The 21,831-nt window shown below is 40.4% G+C and overlaps 3 protein-coding genes across 3 annotated transcripts in view; 2 read left to right on the forward strand and 1 right to left on the reverse strand.

Moving 5' to 3' along the window:
- The first annotated feature begins 652 nt into the window (after window positions 1-652).
- Window positions 653-11,735, forward strand: si:ch211-112c15.8 (tumor necrosis factor receptor superfamily member 1A). The gene is made up of 10 exons (XM_035656474.1): window positions 653-1,022; window positions 2,133-2,220; window positions 2,349-2,477; window positions 3,095-3,229; window positions 3,392-3,437; window positions 4,999-5,126; window positions 5,768-5,938; window positions 6,757-6,794; window positions 7,120-7,228; window positions 9,865-11,735. Exons 1-10 carry the CDS (start codon window positions 945-947, stop codon window positions 10,230-10,232), a joined length of 1,290 nt encoding a protein of 429 aa, XP_035512367.1. The 5' UTR covers window positions 653-944; the 3' UTR covers window positions 10,233-11,735.
- Window positions 11,736-13,407: 1,672 nt separating this feature from the next.
- Window positions 13,408-19,855, forward strand: ttc34 (tetratricopeptide repeat domain 34). The gene is made up of 7 exons (XM_035657616.1): window positions 13,408-15,165; window positions 15,500-15,722; window positions 16,803-16,995; window positions 17,361-17,527; window positions 17,908-18,181; window positions 18,367-18,581; window positions 19,313-19,855. The coding sequence occupies exons 1-7, from the start codon at window positions 13,454-13,456 to the stop codon at window positions 19,853-19,855; spliced, it is 3,327 nt and encodes a 1,108-aa protein (XP_035513509.1). The 5' UTR covers window positions 13,408-13,453.
- A 224-nt stretch (window positions 19,856-20,079) lies between these two features.
- The window catches only part of alas2 (aminolevulinate, delta-, synthase 2), a gene marked incomplete at its 5' end in the record, with an annotated part of 6,337 nt that continues 4,585 nt past the window's right edge, over window positions 20,080-21,831 (reverse strand). Inside the window, 2 exon segments of the mRNA XM_035656475.1 lie at window positions 20,080-20,724; window positions 21,084-21,246. Coding sequence (XP_035512368.1) covers window positions 20,561-20,724; window positions 21,084-21,246 — 327 coding nt within the window. The 3' untranslated portion in view covers window positions 20,080-20,560.

Here is a 21,831-nt window from a genome sequence, read left to right on the forward strand (position 1 = left end):
CGTCTTGTGTTAATACATCTGAGTACATAATAGACTTTGGGAACGGTAAATACCAATTTGATTGTGAGAGCCATGAAACAAACAGGATGTTCCTATCAAGAAAATGAATCTGACTGAAAGTTGATTACTATCTACTTTTGAACAAAACAAGGCCCAATCAAAGATTTGTGTCAGTTACTGTGTATATTGCATATGTATACAGTAAAAGTGCCAGACTGAGATGTTTTGCAGTGAACACACACGCAGTTTTGAAGCACAGTGTAGTTTTGCTGCAGAAAGCTAATTTGAATGTGTATGTGTGTGTTCAAAGGCTTTTTGCCAGTCAAGTAGACTTTTATGTTAGATGTAATATATATTTTTTAAAACATTCACCCGTCTGATCAGGGATTGAGCATACTGCATTTGATTGGTCCTCACTACTGGTACCTGCCTACTATCTCATCTAAATTTGTACTTTGTTTGAAGGTAGATTTTCATTGAAGTCACTAATGTGCCTAATGTATCCAGTGTGGTCGCCCTCCCCTTACACACACACAGCGACTACCTCCTACTGTATCCGACTCATGTGTTAGTCCCATATATGTCACCAGTCCTTGTGTGTGAACCACTTTATTATCAGTGGAATTATAGGAAACAATCAGACGGAGGGACTCATGCGATGACGTTGCCACCAATAGTCGTGTCACAATGTGCGTGTGTGTACTGGGTACATGATGTCTCTGTGTTTCCTGTTTCTCACTCCACTTCTCTGAAGACTCCAAAGAACTGACATCTCTGACCTACAAACACGCAAACACAAAGACAGGCTTCCTTTAAACCTATATTTGACTCAGATTGAAAGGAAGTCTACAGGTGGTTCAGAGTCACAATGCCTCATCCTGTTGGTGAATTCAGTGGTATCCTCACCGGGTGATATACTGTGACACTCTGACTTTTTCCTCCCAATGAGTGAAACTAACACTCACTCAAGTTGGTTGTTGAACTTCCTCAGGGTCGACTCATCCAACATGGACTTTATCTTGGTAAGTAATCCAATGTTTCGGGGCTGCTTTCATTTACTTTCTGAGTGGATTTTTATGTATTCATTAATGATTGTTTAAGGAACCTTATATTTGCTACATAAGGTTGGGGGATTGTAGTAGGTATGTAGTAGTATCTGTCATCTGTGATTATGATTGAGTACTGTGGGAGAGATTTACAGTATGTACAATCTCACTGTTGCTGTTTCAGTTAATATTAAGGCTCAGCATGTTGCTTTTTGTCTTGTTTCATCTGTTTTTTAATCTACAGATTATTTTTTTCTATTCGATCAGCAGTCTGACGATTTTCAGTTTACTATTATAAAACACTTAAGAAAATCTGAAAATATTCAGATTTACACATTTAGGTTTCTCTGTGACCAAGAGATATGAGGATTTGTTTCACAATCATTTTAAGATACCCTCGGATAAAGTCAAAGATGTCGAGCCCTCCTTTTATCACTTGCTGGCAGATTATGTATTGAGTATTAATGATGATTATGCAAAGCTCCTTTTTCTAAGAGTTAAATAAACGGACATCTGCATACATTTGGAATTAAGATTTTAAAGTAGGGAGTGGTTTGAAAGGCAGACAGATCGATGCTCACATATATAATATCTTCGCAGTTAGCAATTGGTCTGATTCATGCCTCAAACACCAATCTTTTTTCAGGAGTGTTGCTTAACATGCATCGTAACTTAAACACCCACCGCCATATGTGTGGAAGTTTGAAAGATGCCCTTTCAAATGTTTGTGATACAGTTTTTGCACGCATCAAACAACCACAAAAGTCATACGCTCTAGCATCCTCTCCTGCTCCTTTGAGCATGTGTGATATTACAATGTACTTTCCCTTTCACTGTTTTTTTTATTTTATTCTTCCCAGATATTATGTGTTTAGGTATGGGGCTAGAAGTGGGCTGGTGTTACAGTGTAACATTCAATTAAATATGTCAATATACTTATTTAATAACCCGAAGACCTGCTTGACATTAGAGGTGTATATGTCCTTTGTAGTGGCAGCTTTAGTGTCCAAGTGTCAGGTCAGTACATCTGTGAGCATTCCTCTTCACACATTACCTCAGATTATCAAACCTTGTTTTTTGTTTCAGGTTTTTTCACTGATACTTGCCTTCCTTCCCCCTGGACAGACAGAACAAACCACCAAACCAAATTTATGTCGTGAAAAGTGCCCAGCTGGTAAGTTATAACAAGGAACTGTATGTGTTGGCCTTTGGTTGTACAGTTACAATGGAATTATCTCCACGTGTCTGAACTCATTACCTTTCTCCCTCTCTCCCTTTCTGTCTTCCTCCACTGTTTCCCAGGTTATTATAGAGTTGATTCCTGTGGAACAGAAGTACAACAGATGTACAAATGTGAAAGATGTAATAATGGCACATACACAGAAATAGAAAACACTGTCTCTAAATGCAACAGGTGTGACACATGTTATTGTAAGTATCTTGTTAACTGCTTTGGGTGATGGAAAGTTTGTGGGATATCGTGTAAGCTTTTGATGTTGTGTTTTGATATTTTGTTCTGTTTTTTTAAGTTACAATATGATGCTATTTGTTGCAGTCATTATCATTCTATCATGCCATTCTGATGAAGTATAGAAAGTTAAATAGCAAAAGTGTACGTGGATGTATTTTGAGGGATCCAAGTTACATTTTGTGGTTGGGAAGTGGAAACACTGTGGTGACATAAATCTGTCTTGTCTTGTCAAATCCTCTAAACATTACATGTCGCACCTCACTGGCAACGTAGCAGGTTGAGGCTGAGATTAAAACTGTGTGAATTCACACAATGAGTGGCATTCCCATTTTAACTCCAGGTCAACTCCAGGTTACATGGGACCTGGTCCCAAAGATTAGTTCTGTCCCAGAACAGATTGAGCATGCAGCACATTTTGAACAAGAAATTAGCAGTGTACCAACCGATGCAATGTGAGAATTGATGAAAATAATCCTTGAATAATTAAAATTTTCATCAATTTATTTCTCGATTTCCTTGAAATGAATGAATGCTGTGGATTGAGACAGAAGCACTGTGTTTTGATCTTTCTCCCCAGCTCAGCATCATGTGGTAATAAAGCCCTGCTCCACAGATAGTAATGTGCAATGTGACTGTGAAGATGGATATTACAATGCAAATGCTGGGGGCGAAGACTTGGATTGCAAGCAATGCCTCTGTGAACACTGTGAAGGTAAGTCAAGGCAAAGGGAGTTCAATTCCTAGATAGGTTTTCACAGCTGTTATATTGATTAATTCCCTGGCTTATTCAATATACTATAACACTATAAACACTCTCAAAAGGAAGACATGGAGCTTTTTGAATTCTCACAATCACCCTCATATTTTCTTTCAGGGCTTAATAACTCTGACTACAAAAAGAAGTGCGAGCCCTGCCAAAGGTGGGAGATCTGACAATCTGACAGACGAAAACTCACACATGTTTAGTTTTTTTGTGACAAAGTGGAGAGCGCTTGCAGAATTACAACCTCAACTGAAGGCAGAAATCAGAAACAAATCCAATATATCTTGGGGAGCTGGGGAAGTATTTAATTTAAGTACTTTTTGGGTGTCTGTATCTTTATCTTACTACTTTGCTACATTTACCTTTCTATGTGTAATACTTTTTATGATAATTGATACCTTTTGGGATAATTTTATTTCTGATATAACAGTGGATTCGATATGTTCTATTTGTGTTGAAGAGGCTCTTCTATTGTCTGATTGGCTTAATGTGGGAGCAGATTGATTCTGTAATTATGCAGACTGCAACCGCCGTAATGAGTGTGTTTATGTATATCCTGCGTATTGCCCTCTCTGTGATTAGATTAGTTTAGTTTATCTGACTAAGCCTGATTAAAAAAAAAACCTTGTGAGGTTGAAACCAAACAGAAGCAATGAGTCGATGTTTCTGTAGTTTAATCGAGCAACTGTTGCTTATATTTATGTAGCACCACTGAACCGCGAGAAACAAAATGTTGTTCCCATGTACTCTGCATGTGGAAATGACAATAAACAACCATGAATCTATTGTACAGCTTTTGAAATATTTTAAATTTGACTGTTTTTATAGACTAAATGAAAGTGAAAAAGCATGTCTTTTGATCTTTTAACTGATTCTGTGTTTGGATGTAAAATGTGCCTCCTTGTTCAAATCAAGCATGACATCTAGGTCAAGAGGCATGTTGTATTCTCATTAGAGTGGAGGAAACTAGTGTGATTCTGTTGCGAATTTCCAGTTTTATTTCTCTGCATCTCTTTTAGACACTCAGATCCTGTGGTTTTACTTGAGCCCTGCATGTGCTGTGCTGAACACTGTGTCTGCGGATGTTTAAAGTCTTAACACAAAGGCACACTTTTTATGTTGTTATGTTCATTTAGCATTACTGTTAAAGGATTGTAACTGCCCACAGGCACAAATTACGGACAGGTCTATCTTAAAACAATAGTCTGTCACAGATACTGGCAACTGAAAGATTCCTTTCTCGTGAGCTTTTAATGTAAGCAACGGCATCCTCAAAATCCCATTTCTGTGCAAAACTAAAATGCAAAAAATGTATTCAAAAGTTGATCTCAAGCTAAAGTTACAGTCTCTTTGTTGTCCCTCTACTACAGTTCAGTAGGGACACACTGTCCAGGCAAACTCTTAAGTGGGAACTGTATATTAAAATCATAAAAATATCCACTATCTTAAACTGTTGAAGCATCATATGAACTTCACATAATCTTTTGACGGATTTTTACACAGAACAAGGACTGTAGATTTTCTCTGCCATTGCTTACACATTAAGAAAAGATCTTTTAATGGCCAGTAAGAACAAGAGGAAAGACTATAGCAAGTGCCAACTGTTTCAGTATCCACATGGGCACCACACTACTAATTGTGAACCTATTATTTGGTGTATGGATACATATAGTGTTAGATTGTGCTGTGTCTATACTAGTCTCTCATTATTTTTTCAGGGCTAAGTGTCTGAAAGACCCAGAATGCAAGAGGATTTGTCTAAATGTATCTACAACCCCATCTACACCTCCATCTGTAACTCCATCTGCAACTCCATCTATAACTCCATCTGCAACTCCATCTACACGTCTGTGTAAAGCTCCATATCCTTCACCTAATTGCTAACTGTTAAATATGTTCTGTAAATGTGTACTTTAAAGATCCAGTGTGTAAGATTTAGGAGGATCTATTGGCAGAAACTGAATATAATATTCATAGCTATGTTTTCATTAGTGTATAATCACTGGAATATAGGAATCATTACCTTCGAATGAGCCGTTTTTATCTACAGACACTGAACCGCCATGTTTCTACTGTCGCCCAGAACAGACAAACCAAACACTGGCTGTAGATAGTGCTGTTTGCATTTTTTCGAAGTTTCCCAGGCTGTCAAATACAGACGCTAGCTGTTTATATTTGGTGGGAATCTGCAACTTCACTGCTATACGCCACTTAATTCTACACACTGGTCCTTTAACAAGTGACACTCTGGTCAGTGGTTTTGGAGTTTTATGACTCATATGCCCTTTACGCTCACATTAGCTGTGGACATTATATTAAATGTTACAGAGCTTAAATATTTCCCCTTTTCAGCACCACGTGTGATCAGCTTACAATTATCCAAGTTATTATCTTGAGGATCATTTCTGTTTTTTTATCTTCAAAGGTTTTCAGACGGTTAGAACTAATGAGTGGTGGAATGATTTCAGTGTTTCTTTGTGTCCACAGCTTTGAACCTAATGCCCTGGCTTTTTCTCATCGGGGTTTTGATGACATTTATGCTGCTCTTTTGGCTCCTGCTGCTCTTCACCAGGAACTCACTCAGATACCCTCATTATTGTCCATGCTGGAGTGTGAACAAGGACCTGCAGCCACCTCCCGAGGACCCCAAATTCAATGGTAACCGGCTGTGCCAGTACTGTTCTTAAATACAGTTTTTGGGTACTTGTGCTTTACTTGAGCACTTTATACTTCACTATATTTCAGAGTCGCATTTGTGTATTTGTTGTTTAGTATTAGTAGTATAGTATATAGTATAGTATTCCACTATATTAATTTGATAGCCTAATTTACAAGTTACTTTAGAGATCAGTATTTTACATGCAAAACATATGATCAGCTTGTAAATATGACAGTGTTATTTATACATTGAACTACCCAACAGTAGGTCAAATACAACATGCCTCCTCATTAATGCATCTCTAATAATTGTGATATATGATAATATAACACCATTTGTGCCATTCTGTGCACAAATAAGTACTTTTACTTGATACTTAAAAAACATCTGGCTGTTAATGCTTCTGTACTTTTACTGCAGTAACAATTTTAATGCAGGGTTTTTACCTTGTGGTGTTCTAACTCGAGTAGCTACTTTACACACTGGTGCTTAATTTACCAAAGCTTTGGTCTTTCAACATAAAAATACCAGATGGATATAATTAAGTGAACAAATACTTAGTATAAACTAATATATACATTTTTGTGCAGTTACAACAACACAACCAAAGATAAACTCCCATGTAGGATTTCTTACACAATTAAAGTGCATGTATAAAATGCAAGAGACATTTATTGCCACTCTTAGGTATTTCCAATATTAAACAAAAGACATATTTTCAGAGAAATGTATCGGAGTATCTTATTTTAATGCGCTTTCTTTGCTAAATAAACTCAAGCAGGAAGCTAACTGATAATATCTGCTTTCCTCCTAACAGAACATCGCAGTCATCAAGACGGCAGCCCGACTACGCTGGTTAGTGCTTTATTTGATGCATTTTGTGTTCTGATGAGATGGAGATCTAGATTGGAGCAGAACTGTACGTGGTCAGATGTGCAAAACATACACGTAGAGGTCAAATGTTGATGAGTTTATAGTTAACTTGAACTAAAGCAGTAATAAATAAAGACTCTGACTCAGCATCCCCACTATTGTTATTCAGTTCTGATTATATAATTGTTAAGGTGATTTGCTGGTGTTTGTAGAAGGGCTGTTGAATTTCACCCATCACTCTCTAACACATTCGAGAGTTGGCTGCAACAAAGATTTTGACCTCCTGTTTCTCGTTTGTCCTTTCAAGACATTTACCATATCTGAGGAAACCCCCATGATGTCTCTAAATCTGAGTCCAGCCACACCAGAACATCCAGCCCACGTCAGTCCGCTACTGCCTGATGCTGAACACAAAGGTAAGATTCAGTGTTGGATGGCGATACACAGCCTTTGTTCAACACATTGTGATGTATATGTTGTCCAAATCATTCCAATAGAACATGAAAGAAGTGGTTGTAAAAACATCAGAGATACGTACTGTGTATGTAAAACATCATATCATTTAGATTTTCATCTTTTACATTATTTCAGTAGAAGTTTGCATTGCGTTGTTGTATAAAAACAAAATTAGGTGAGATATGGCATGTCAAAATAGGCTTGAAGTGCTAACAATCGATTGTATTTATTATCAAAACTGTTAATTAAAAATGTAAACGGTCACTTCACGTGTCCATGTCATGTTAAGAGTCATGGTGAAATAACAGAGAAAGAAAGCATCTATAAAAGGCAGCTCAAAGGTGTTAGGATCTTATCTGAATCAACCTGAAAGGAAATCATCAGCTTAGAACTAGTTTCAATACTGTGGTTGAGACATGAAGTCAGACTCATATTATCGAAGACACATTTTGTCTCATGAAAGTAAGAAACTAATTTGTGAAAAAGAAAAAAATATGTGAAATTGGTGTAAAAAAGAGTCAAATAATGACTGGAGTGTTTTATGAAACTGTGTATCTGCAATGTGCTGGAAGTGCACCAGAAGTAAAGAAAAAACTGCCATTTAAAGGACAGAGGGACAAACTACTTAAATTTGAAAAAAAGGGCTTGAGGGAGAATGACAGATTAAATTTTGCTTAGATCTCCAGACACCAGTTTAAATAGATTTTTTTTAAAAAGTGATACAGAGTATTATATAAACGCATCAGGGGGAGAGACAATCAACTTTCTGATGTCAGACACTTGTCATGCCATTAAATCCCACCTGGTCTTTTACAAGTGGAACTTTAACCTTGAACGAGACCTACAACAACAAACAAACTACAGATCCCAGCATTAATATAGCAACTTTATTTGTATTTGAAGCATTTTAAAGTACTCTCTAACTATTACCTGCAAAACATTTCTTGCTCAAGGGTACTTGAGCTGAATGGTTGCTTACATGCACAAAGGCTTGAGTTTGTCTGTTTTTCTAGTTAAAATGTAGCATCACAAGTCATCAGACTGCTAATGTCAAATGTCTGGTTGACACTTCCCTCCATCTGATTACTGTTGTGGTGTACTATCTTCAGCTACAGTGTTTTCACACTTGGCGTGGTACCCTTTTCATCTCTGCTTGTTCAGCTTGCTATTTATCACTGATCAGTAATGTGGCCCACAGTGTGGAGGTGGAAACTGGGAAACAAGACACCCTCACCTTTTCGCATCAGTCAGCATTTCAACATTAGGGGAAATGGCAAATCAGATACTGAGTGCATGTCACTAAGCTGTGAGCATTTTGTATCCTTGTACATCACTTTCAAATCATACATACATGTTATTTATAGAATACGGAGTGTAACAGAGTCTTAAAGCCTCATCGGTTTTGCACTTTACCTTTCATGTACTCATTCTCAGAGTTCATAAGACTTGATTATTTAAATGAAATTACACTAGATCAATGCTTCACGCCTGATATTGCAATCTAAGTTAATTAATTTTATGATACAGCCCTGTCTTGCCAGGCAAACTGCTGAAATTATGTTTTTTTTTTAAAAGCACAATTTAAAATAGGGTTAGAAAGGTTTCCGTGAGTATGTGATCATAGTGCTGAAGGCATTGTGGTTTGCATGAGGTAACCGATGGACGCCTGCTTTGCTTTTACTGTACGATGTGAATGGGGGGATTTTACTAGGTAGTCACATCATAACAAACCCGCCCTTATGTCACCTAATACATGGCGCTGTCTATCCTGTGCACTGTGTTGTTCCGTGTCAGTGTGAGCAGTGGCCGTATGGCTGCTAGATGTCTTTTCATGCATCCTTGTGTGATTCATGATTGATTGTCCTGTAAAAAGAAAAAAATCCCCACCAAGCATTATTGTCTATTTCCATAATCCCATAGAAAGACCTAAACCAACAATGTGTCAGTCAGTTCTTAGAAGACATTAGTCAAATAAGAGGAAATCTTGAATCATGAATGAGTAAATAATGACTAATTATGAAACTGGTCACATTGCAACAATGTATTCTGGACAACAATGGCAGATACAATATATACTCTGTGCCATTGTTGTCCTGAATACATTGTTTGCATAATGTATATATTTTTAATTTATAGTTTTATATTTTCTATTATATTTTTGTAATTTTCTTATTTGTGATAAGATTGTATATTTTTTGTACACTGTACTCATTTTATTGCACTATATTCCTTAATGCTGCTGTGTGTAACTTGAATTTCTCCTATGGGGAATTAATAAAAGTATATCTTATCTTATCTTCTCTTATTGTTTGTATGTATGTATACATATATATGTATATATATAAAATACTGTAAGTGTATATACATAGTTTCTGTATGACCTTTAGGTTGAGCTTGAATCTGGGTTTACAGTAAACCAAAAAAAAAAAACCCAAAAAACAAGCCAGATAATATAACAAGGTGTTTTATATTGTGGTTAAGAAGTTGTACACAGGTCAGACGGCACAGTCTTGCAACTGTTGAACTTTTTCCACAGCAGAGTTTTCAGTTTTGCACATCCAGTGTCTGCTCACTGTCTGTGATTCTCTCCTTCCAGCTGACAGACAACATGAGCAATCGGGGCACTGGCCGGCCATCGTCCTCTATACAATTATCAAGGAGGTGCCGTTGCGCCGGTGGAAGGAGTTCTTGCGTCTGCTCTCGGTGGCTGATCAGCAGCTGGAGCGGGTGGAGCTGGAGGCCGGTTTAGGTCTGGGCTCCACAGAGAAGCAGTACCAGATGCTGAGGCTGTGGAGCCAGTGGTCCTCTGCGAGCCTGAATGATGTTTTCTCAGCCTTGCACTACATGGATTTATCCGGCTGCGCTCAGCTGCTGCAGGAAAGCCTGGAGAAGCTGCAGTGGAGGCCTGAACTGAAGCAAGGTTTCACACAACATGGTTTGAATGGGGCAATGCAGGACACCTGAGGCCGCACCTCGGGACACACAGTACCACACTATCATGCAATAAGAGACATCAGTACTTGGACGCCAGTGTGTAGGACTAGAAACTTCAAGTTCCTAGAATTATGTTATTAACTGTTGGTACTACATGGTACAACCACAGACCACAATAATGTCACATATGACTGATACTGAGTAATGTAGATGTATATTACAGTCTGGCTAAGAGTTAAATGGCATTATAAAGCACTGTGGACATAGGCCCAACTACAATTTGATGTTGTCCTCTTTTCCTACTTCTTTTTATGGGTTAATATAATGACATACAATCAAGACAAGTGTATAATATTTTCTTTCTTGAGTCTGTATTGAGTTGAGCTTTATTTTACCTCCTTATTGACACTTTAAATACAGAATGTACATATAGAAAGTAATAAAGTCACAGAGTCAGCTGCACAACTGGAGCTTGGGTTATTAAGTGGATTCATCAAATGCATGTGACGACAAGAACACTTTTGTTGAAGAAGGACATCACATAACGTTCAGGCAGAACTCTAGTAATCGAGGTCGAGAAAAAGAATGAAAAAAAGAATGAAGGGGAAATACCCTTCCTTTAGCTATACTCACATAACGCCATTTAGCACACAACTTAACCTCCAGCTTCTGTGCGGTGTCTCTCAAAGGCCAACCGTGGAAAGCTGTGGTTTTACAGCAGAGTGCTGAAATGTAAATGTAACTCAATGAATTTGTATGTGTGCACAGAAAACACAGGAAGTAGTGAATAGGAATATGTTTGAATTGTTACGAAGTGTAGAAGGTTTTTTTTTATACTTCCACAAATTGGTGCTTAATTTTCTGTGTTTTTGTTTTAGTATTTCACTTGTCAAGTAGTTCAGTTTGAGTATATAAACTGTGTGAACATTTCAGTGTACATCTGTGATGTTTTAGCAGCATTGCTGCAATTCCTTTCACCATGTCTGACATCTCCTTTAACATAAACAGCTCAGCCACTGATTCTAGTTGTGCACCCTCGCAAGAGAAGAAAACTGAAATCCCCACAGGATGTCTGGTTTTCAGTTTCCTGCAAATACATTGTGTCAATGTGCAGTAGGCTGGGTTTTTCCTCACCACACATATTCCATCCAACCTGATGGTTTCCTGTTGTGAGTTTGGGGTATCTCACTTTGAGAGTTTCGTGTGTAAGTTCAGTTACTGACAGTAAAGGATCTGGACTTTCCAATTAATGGAATTTAATGAATGTTTTAAGATGAATGTAGGTCTGTGTTTTTTGGTTTTGGGCCTTGAGACGTGTGTATGTATATTGTATTATTATTATTTTTCATTTTCTGAAACTACTTATGGATGCTTGTATGTGTTGTTACAAAGCTCAATGAGTGTATTATCATACGGTCAGGGTTAGGTTTTTATCCTCACTGGAGTCACGGATGGTACAAATGTATGGTAACATGGTACTGTAAGAGCCTTAGTCAAAATGTCATTGTACAGTTATGTCATGAATAAAAATTCTTGGCCACAAGGTGGGAGTATTGGCTAAGTGTTTGAACAGCAGCAGCTGGCGTGCAGTTTTAAAGAACAGGACCTCACAAAGAAATTGTAGGCAGGGTGCTTGAGGAGCTTTTATTCTTGAGGTGGATTTGACCAATCTCATGAATTGCAAATTCTGCTTCAGCACAAAGAACAGCTGTCCTACATTGTCCATATCCCCTGAATGGAAAACGCATAGATCCCATACACAGAGACGATTTATCATATAGACAAAATGTGTTACAAAGTTAGCTTCTGAAATGTTTAAATAAACAATCATGTGATAAGCTGTAAGTAGCTCTAACTTCTGAAGAGGGAAGTCATATTTACAACTGTACATGACTACAATAATGAACCTATTTTATCTATTTTTTTGTTTAGTTTTTTAGTTTTATGTGAGATATAAGTACAAGAACCTACTTTTATTGTTATATTAGTGGTGTCTAATCTATTAACGTGGGTCACGTATGACCTTTTCTCACTTTCACCACTTTTCCCCGGAGTGAGTTGCCGTAAGAGGAACAGATTTTAATCTGACATTAGTGTAAACCCCGGGCGGTGTCCCATTATGAAGCCCTGCGGTGTCCCTGCGAGCAGCAAGCGTTAGTGGTTTCCATTGGCAACCGGGACCGTGCTCACGAGAACAACAGCTCGCGCATCAGGACCCGTCCCGACACCAGCGGAGACCGAGCCGCGAGGAGTTTACCGTGACGCGAGGGTTGTTGCGTTTGGTTTGTTGTTATCTTGTTCCTGGTATCTCGGTGTCTTTCCACATGTTACAGACTTTAAAAAAAAAAAATACTTCTGTTGTATGAGCGGACGCACCGTGTTGTCCCGGCAACTCTGAGCCGAGAGCTATTGAATTACAATAATGGGGCCCAGGTTTTCTGTTGTCGGGACGGTGAGCTGCACAACATGAACTGACAGCGACCGTAGCGGTGAGTTGTTTTCTTACTTAAAAAGTCACGGATTTAGTTTTTTTTAGTTAAGGCAACAAAAGCCAAAGGAGCACGTAGGTGAAGCATTGGCCAGAGAAAGCGAGGAATCCCCTTCACACACACACACACACACACACACACACTCACAGGGGGGCTAATGCGTTTTCAGTGTGCATATGATCATGTTAAAAGTATTATTTGACTAATTCCGACGGTACTAGACCAGAGTTTTTTCACTTTGCCTCCAAATGTTGCTTATGTGAGTTGCTTAAAATTCCACCAATATTAGTAACGCTGAACACAAATATTACTTTGACCAAAGTTCTGTGTTTGCATAGGTTATTATAAAGGTTCATTTCTTATTTTTGCAAGCTGGTGGGAAGCAGGTTAGAGACTTTCAAACACACTTGACTGAACGTGTTTCTCGTTAATAAAAGAGTTGCATCAGTATCACACTTACAGAACAAAACATGTCACAAAACACCAGTTCCACAATGGGCCAAATATCAGCAGTAAAAATAATACTGAACCAGATAATAATGAAATAAATGATGCTGAACTCCATTTAGCCGCTTCAGTTTCAGGCTCCTGGTGTTGTGCGTGCTGCTTCACTGGGACACTGCCTGTTGTGAGATGTTGTGATACCGTTTGCTGAGTGTTTATTATTCTGCTATTTAACCTAATCATTTCTAACCATTAGGTGACCTTCACGGTGAACAGGTGGCCAGAGAAAAACGGCTATACCGGGCCTGCTGCCTGATCATGACTGCTGTGGTTCGACCTGGAGTCACTGTTTCAGAGCTATGTGAGGAAGGAGACAAGTTCCTTGAGGCAGGAGAGCTGGAGAGGGCGACCTCTCTCTACATGTCTGCCTTCAGGACCCACGCTGCCTCCACTGTGTCCCACATGCGGAAACTGAAGTCCAGCCTGGGTGGGGTGATCTCTACTCTCGAAGGTTGGCTTGACAGTCATGCGGAGAACCAGCCTGCTGAGGGTCTTAACAAAGGTCTTGCAGCCGTGTTTCTGTCCACGCTCTGCCCCAACAATCTGTCAGCCACCATTTTCAAAATGGAGTCCCTCCTACAGAGTGGCGGGCATGGCTGCGAGGAGATCTACGCCCGCTGCACTGCTCTGCTCGACGGGAAGCGAAACTCTCAGTCACAATGTGCGACTGACGCGGTGTTGGAGATAACTCGGGCCCTGGCCTGCTTGTTCTCAGAGCCTCACGGTGTCAAGGGGCTGAAGCTTTACCTCAAAGCTTATCAGAGTAACAAGTCTGAAATCGTCAAACTGGTGAAAAGCAGACAAGCTCTGCACCTACCAAAAATAGTGAGGGCCTTTACAGACCAAATGCTGCACATACATCCCTCTCTTATGTGTGACAGCGAGTCTGCAGTGACAACAAAGGAGAAGGATGAGCTAGACGCAGAGGATTCCTCTACAGTTGTTGAGTTTTTGTTGGCTCTCTCACCTGGTTACAGAGAGGTTCAGGAGCTTCAAGCAGCATATTTGTTTTTGACAGGCAGGTTTGGGGACAGTGCGGAGGTGTACTCTGCTCTCTTGCGTCATGGTCATTGTCAGAAAAAGTCAGAGAGCACAGACAAGTCATTCCGAGACACTCCCGAGAAGAGAGCCGGACTCTTCATCAGCCGAGCGGCTGCCTTTTTGTCAGCAGGTGGACGGACTGCGGAGGCGTGCAGGGATCTGGGGGAGGCATTTGAGATCCACCCTGCCACTGCTCGAATTTATTTCCAAAAGCTGTTCACAGATCAGGGTACAGGGGTGGCTGCTCGCAACCATCTCCGTCAGCAGGCAGAGAGGGGCCTGTCTGGTTACAGAGAAAGGGTCCTCATCCGTCCAGACCTGCGGTCCACTGAAGGAGTTGAACTCCTGGACCCTGTGATCACTCAGTTACGGACTCTGTGTCATTTAGAGCCTGGCGGCGGAGGCAGACAGCTGCGAGTACGACTGGCTGACTGTCTCCTCCTCAGAGGGGAACACAAGGAGGCCCTTTCTATCTGCAGCCAGCTAGCTGCTGCCCAAGGTCAGCAGAGCTATCAGAACACAGTGCAGGTTCTTCGTGGATATGCACGTCTTCTCTCTGATGACCACAAGGGGGCGTTGGAAGACTTTCAGGCTGTGATTGAACACGATGCCCCCCACCCATCCAGCTGTGTGCGGGCGCTGTGTGGCAGGGGGCTCCTGCGCATGACGGGTGGCTTAAACTACCTAACAGCTCTAGACTATGTGACAGCCAGCAGGCTGCAGCCTCAAGAAACAGCACTGACTGTTCGCTGCCTGGTGCCGTGGAACTACCGGGGGCTGCTGTTTACTGTGTTACTGGAGCAGGGACGAGTCATGCTGGAGGGGACTGGAGAGAACGAATCAAAGTCCAGTTCCAGTGAAGACTCCGAACAGCCCCGGCAAGGGGATCAGCTGCAGCCCCCATCAAAGAGAGACAATGACCGATCAGGGTGTGACGTTTTTCTTACATACAGTGTGCTCAGTAGGACTGTTTTGACATGTCACAGTATGAAAAGCACAGGTGTAAATAATAACATGAATGATGTCCATAGCTTACTGGGTCACTTGAATAAAACTGAGCCAATGTTAATATTATTAATAACAGCTGTGCTTTTCCTATATGACAAGTTAAAAAGACCTATCCAAAAGTTAGTTAGTTCTTTGGTTGAATTTAATCTCAATACAAATTTAAGTTCATGATGTCTGTTCTAATGAAAGTCCTCATTCATGTTTTCTCAAACGAATGCATTTTCTCTGTGCACTTTTTCCCGCTCTTTGCATCAGGACTCCTGCTGGTGTCCAGTCCCTGGCTGTGCTACTGATGGAGCTCCAGCCCGGTGCTGATGGGTCTCAAATCCTGGCAGCAGATGCCTTGTACCAGCTTGGCCGGGTGGAGGAGGCCTACCGGCTGCTACTTTCCATCGGGGCCACGAGTCCTCGCGCACCCGTACTGGCTCGGCTCGCCCTGCTGCAGCTGCACAGAGGCTTTCTTTATGACACCAATCAGGTATGTAGGTTTGGGGCAGTGGGTCCCAAAGTGAGGTCCAGAGGCGACATTATTAATAATTTATTTATTGTGAAAATCAACACTGTCATGATTGATGCCATGTGAAGGTTTGGCAAATGTTTAAATAAGTGATTTCCCAACACTAATTGTAATTTCTGCACATATAGTAGACAGAGTTATCTATTTAAGATTTCTGTGTGACACATTTTTGAAATGTCTTTTCTTTTCACAGTATTTCTGTTACACAGAGCTACATTTACATTATAATGTTTGATAACACCTGTTGCAAAGGCTTTGAGTTTTAATGCATTGTTGCAATGTAGCCTGTTTCAGTAGCCTGAGCTAAAATGCTCAGACCCTTGATTATAAGTAGACCGGGCAGCTGAGTGAAAACGATAGGGTTAGGGTGAGAAAGGCCTGTGCTATTCCCATGTACTCAAATTGCTCCCTGGACAGGGTTAGGGAACCACAAGGACTCATTTACACCCCTTCTAATGAGATTTCTTAATTTGTATATGAGATGATATAGCCTTTGTAAAACTGGTGCCACAGCAAATCTGCATTTGTCTCACTGGACAAATCACAAGCATACAAATACAAATATAGTACAAGCAACAACAGGATGCTGGTCAGCAAACACATAAGACACATTAAAACTGTACTCAGCTGTACAATCAGCTTTAGAACAACAAATCAGGTGATTCAGTGTTTTTTCATTATTGAATTTGAATTTTCAGTGTTTTTTTGGAAATAGCGTGAAACATAGAGTTTACCCTACTTAAAGGTCTAAGTTTATATTAGTCACAGACAATGGCACAAAATTACAATTGCGTTTTATTTTTTGTGTGTAAGGTAAATTCGATGGGCCTGGTTTGCCCTTTGTCACCATTTAAGCATTAGTCAATAAGTGTTTGAGTTTGAACAGTTCAAATCATCATCATCATCATCATCATTATCATCAACTGAACTGAACATATTTTGTAGTGTATATTTCTCTGAGGTGAAACAGTAACAACACAGTATTACTTCATTGTACTGTGAAAGAGATAAAGATTTTCATATGTCTCCATTTCCCCGCAGCTGCTGAAAAAGCTCATACAGTGTGGCGACACAAGCTGCTTGCGCCCCCTGTTGGCGGTGGCGCAACAGAAAGATCGGGCGCTGCTGCAGTCGCACTGCCACTCTGCTGCAAAGCGCATCCTGGACGGCACACGAGACGAGAGCGCTGTCAGGGAGGCTGTGGCGTATCTCTCCATCGCTATCATGGCCTCTGGTGATTAGACTCAGACTGATGAGATATTGATGTTTGTTATTGGTCTGATTCTGATTGTTGACTTAATTAATAGCGGGTAATACTTTAATCTAGATGGGGGAACGATTACAGGGATAAAGAGAATGATTGGCACAAATCCAGCTTTGTTTTTGTGTGTTTGGCTTCAGTTCAGAGGTACATCTTTCAAAACACTGAACACAAAGCAGGCAGACTGACTCTGTATTATTTAACTAAAAGACAGCCCTCCCGAGCAGAAACCATTTCAATACTTATCATACTTGTGACTAAACTGTGTTTGGATCACTGCTTGTGATATCATAATGCTGTGAATATTGTGATACAATCAATCAATTGTATTTTTCAAGGTGGTGAGGCAGCAGACTCTTTGCTGGAGAGAGGTCGGTGTTATGCCCTGCTGGGACAACGAAAGACAGCCATCTTTGATTTTAGTGCCATTCTGAAGGAGCACCCAAAACATGTTCGGGCCCTCTGTGGACGAGGCTTCACTTACCTCATGCTTAACCAACAAAAGGTATTTTCGAGTTGGAAACACGCCGCAGCTCAGAGCTTGGTCTTTAAACAGTTTATTCCTCTTCTGCGGCCTTCTCTAGACTTCAAGCCACACTCTGCCACATCAATGGCTGCAACTGGCAGTGAAAGGTACCTGTTTGAACAACTTGAATCTCAGGCAAAAATTACATGACATCTAATGACATCTGTAAAGCACTAGCATCATTCGTATGCTGACTAACATGGGCAGAAAAAAATTGCAAAAGATGTATAATTACATGCTGGCGCACTAGGAATAATTTGGGCAAACATCTCAGGGGATGGAATACTGTTTTCTTTTACCAGCATGTAAATATTGGTGTACAATTGAAGTATGAAATTCAAACAGCCTTTTTCTCATAGGAATGCACCCAGGATATCCTGGCAGCACTTCAGATAAATACTGACATAGTCACCAAAGACATCCTGTCGCTCAAGGACAAGGCACGGAAGCTGGTCTGTGATTGGCTGCATCAGTTCTGTCGAACCAATCTGTCAGACATCCTGGCTGCTAGTTCTGTCCCCTGCCATGAAGAGCAGCTCAGAGAGGCTTTTATAATTGGCGGAGCTCTGATGAGGACTGACTGCAGGGACCCCAGATGGCATCTCCTCTACGTGGACATACTCTCAGCCAAAGGTGAGACGGGAACTTTGCCAAGCGTTTCTGTTTGAATTCCCAGTGGGATCCTTGGTGTCACTGGAAATGGTCTGGTTAGGAGATGATGGTTTAGGCTGTGTGGTCAGATGTTTCCACTGGTAAAAAGAACTATTGAATGTGACTCAGTAATCCTTACTCCTGCTGATGTGGTCCATCTGCTCCAGGTGAAGTTAAAGCAGCAGGTGCTCATCTGTGCCAGGTGTTTGGTCAGGAGCCCAGAGATGCTTTGGCCCAGGCCAGGGTGGGTGTGGTGGAGGCCTGGCAGCAGAACTACCGCAGCGCAGCTCGCAGGCTCAGCAAAGTGACTGAGAAAGATTCATCCAGTCTGGACTTCCTGCTGGCCTTGATCCCAATCAATCAGCGAAAACGCATCGCACAGGTAAGTCTACGAGCAAGAATCCGAGATTTAGTGTAGAATGACGCAAAGTTGCTTGTGGTGGCTATGGTGACTGCATTTTTTATTTTACCATCGTCAGCAAATTAGTTTTATAATTTATTGCAGACAGTTCTATGACAGGAGCTGCAAAATGAAACAAGCCTTTATGATTTATATTGATTGTTTCTGTTTAGGACAGGTATGTACTATGTATTTATTGGATAACAAACTCACTCGCTGAACAGATCATGAAATTTAATTATTGCTATCTAATTTGTGGAGTTGTTTTTCAGTCCTATCAAACTGACTGAGCTGAGCTCCTATGTGATTCTGTATCTTTTCTCAAGATCATTTGTTATTTCACCTTCATGATATGTTGATTTAATCTCTTCTTTCTGATGTTTTTGAATGGTATCATTCTTATTTACTTTTTATGTTTGACTAAAATATATCAAAAATAAAAATAATTATAAAGCAAAACTGTACAAAACTGTTGTGGCACCTTCATCAATTTAGGAAGTTCTCACAATAAATGTACAGTTTATTGAAATGGACAGTAAGGTTAGAAGAGAAGTATGCATAATGTTTGATGGAAAACCTCAGTAAACAATTTTACAACACTTACAAGACAGGGTAACAACATATTTACTTAATGTAGCTAATTTATTGTAAATAAAGAGTATTTATGCATTCAGAAAGTGCTTATTAATTGCTCTGCATCCGTATTGTAACAGGCAGCAGCACAGGAGGCCAGCAGTGTGTCATCAGGTGGCCAGTGGGATCAGGCCCTCACACTCCTGACTGTGGCAGTACAAGCAGTGGGAAATCACAGACTCCAGTATCTTCGCCAGCGAGCTGCCTGCCTCGCTCAGCTGGGCTTACACGAGCGGGCCATAGCTGACCTGGACAGAGTTATCCAGAGACACGGTGCGTCCGACTCCAGCTCAGATGACCCCCAATTCTGGGTGGAGGACCTGTGTCGGCGAGGCCGCAGCCTGGTGCTCTGTTCCAGAGAAGGAGCTGCTCTGGAGGACTTCACTCGGGCCTTGGAGCTCCACAGGAACCAGGCCATCCAGTGTGTGGATGCTGGTCTAGGGAGGCTACGTCTGGCTGAGTGCTTCCTGCGGGGGGCGCTGCAGCATTATGGGGAGCAGCAGCTCAGCAAAGCTTCGACATTGATTGAATGTGGCCTCATTGTGGACAATGAAAACGCAGAGCTCCGCAGACTGAGGGCAAAGGTCAAACGAGAAGTGACCAGCCCCTGCAATGTCAACTAGTGCTGATCCAGCCGAGCTTACATCATGCAGCCATATCAGTGCCTGTACCTTAAGATGTCGTACTGTGGAGGAACAATCTAGCAGATGAGAAATCCTCTATAGGTCATGTTTGGACACGGTGCTTCGGGTTAATATAATGTCTTCCAAATTCAATTCAAGTTTGTAGGATTAACACCAGTGTTTGTTAGAGTATTCAATATCATTATAATTACAACAAAGCAGTATAGATTTTCAACACCACAGATTTATTGTTTTATGAGTTTTATCATGTTTTGTTTTATAAACCAATTAACTTTAGTAGTTCACACATTTTACGACTGAAACATCAGTAATTGCATTATTGTGGACATGATGGTCACGATGGTTATATGATATGTAGGAACTCACGCAACATGAAATTAAATAGCATAGTTTAATTCAAACCATCACACCTAGATAAGAGATTTAAGAAAGTGCCCAATGTGCAGGTTTTGTGCTTTTAAAATTAAGGGAGCACAACTTTATTTAATCATATCCATGACAGCAAACACAATTTAGTAAGCATAAATACAGGAAAACCTAAATAAATACTGGAATTTAGTTCAAACCACTGGCATTAAAGAATGTTTTAACACTTTATAATTTAAAAGGATGTTGAATATAGCATTCAATTTATACATATATTGTATGTGTAATTTGTGTTAAGGTGCTATTTGTACTGTGGTATTAAGCAGAAACAGTAATGTACTGTGGTTCCATGTTACCGAAGTAGCATTTCTCCCACTCGCTCATAAGGTCAAAGTGGAGCGGGCGGTCACAGAAGGTGCAGGAAGCCGTGGCCGGGCTGTTCAACAGGAGCCCTGCTTCCTGCCACACTTCCACCAGTTTATCTGTGAATGAAACAGACATTTATAAGAAAAATTAAATGCCAATATTTATTGCTCTTTTACTTCTCTGTTTTAAAATGTCATCTCCGGTCATTTTAGTGAACACAAGCTAGGGTTATCATGTTAGTTTTGCTACTGCTCAACACCAATTTTATATGATCTTTGCAGAGTATTGTCATTTTTACTGCATTGCAGTATGTGGTGACAGGTGGATGCCAAGGGACTCATATATGCTTACAAAGCAAAGAGACTCACTAAGGACGAGCATAAATCACTTGTGCTGGCCCTTGTCCACACTTAACTTGATTGGACGATTACTAGAACAACTCTGACCTAATTTCAGTAAGGATCCCCACACTCACCCACGAAGTACTCCATCATGGCGGGGTGGTGATGAGGAGAAGGAGCCAGACGCAGCAGCTCCTCGCCACGAGGCACCGTGGGGTAGTTGATGGCCTGGACGTAGATGTTGTGTCTCTCCAGCAGGATGTCACACACCTTGGTGTTCAGCTCAGCGTTGCCCACCTACAAAATTGATTATGAATATGATATACGACATTTAAGAGATGCTTTTTATTCAGCACAATGGGCGTCATACATGTGGGAATCAAAGCCATTACTGTGGTTGATATGGTCTATGGAGTAAAGAATATGCCACTGGAACTATTAAAGAATTATTCTGCATTTATCTATAATTATATGATGAAGTTGATTAACTAAATTAGAGTTCAAATGATGCATTAAAATCATCATGTGTTCATAATTTGATTTAATTTAAAATAAAATAAATTATCACAAAAACATTTAGGTTTGCATAATTTAAATGCAAATTCTCAGAATTGCTTTTAAAGAAACACAAATTGAATTATAATTAAACATAAAAAGTTAAATTATTCCGGTGGCAGACTCCAGACTCCATATGTTCTTTGCTCTATTAGTTATAAAGGAGAATACATTAGGCCTTTTTCACTGCAGACATTTTGACATGTCGTAATAGGAAAAGCTCCGGTGTTACTAATAACATCAATAATGGCTTTGTTGTATTCAAGTGTCCCAGCAAGTCATGACAGTGTGACAGCATGCACAACACCGGGACCCTGAAACTGAAGC

The sequence above is a fragment of the Morone saxatilis genome, unplaced genomic scaffold (genome assembly GCF_004916995.1).
Source record: "Morone saxatilis isolate NCDOM2014 unplaced genomic scaffold, NCSU_SB_2.0 Contig15, whole genome shotgun sequence".
Lineage (NCBI taxonomy): Eukaryota > Metazoa > Chordata > Actinopteri > Moronidae > Morone > Morone saxatilis.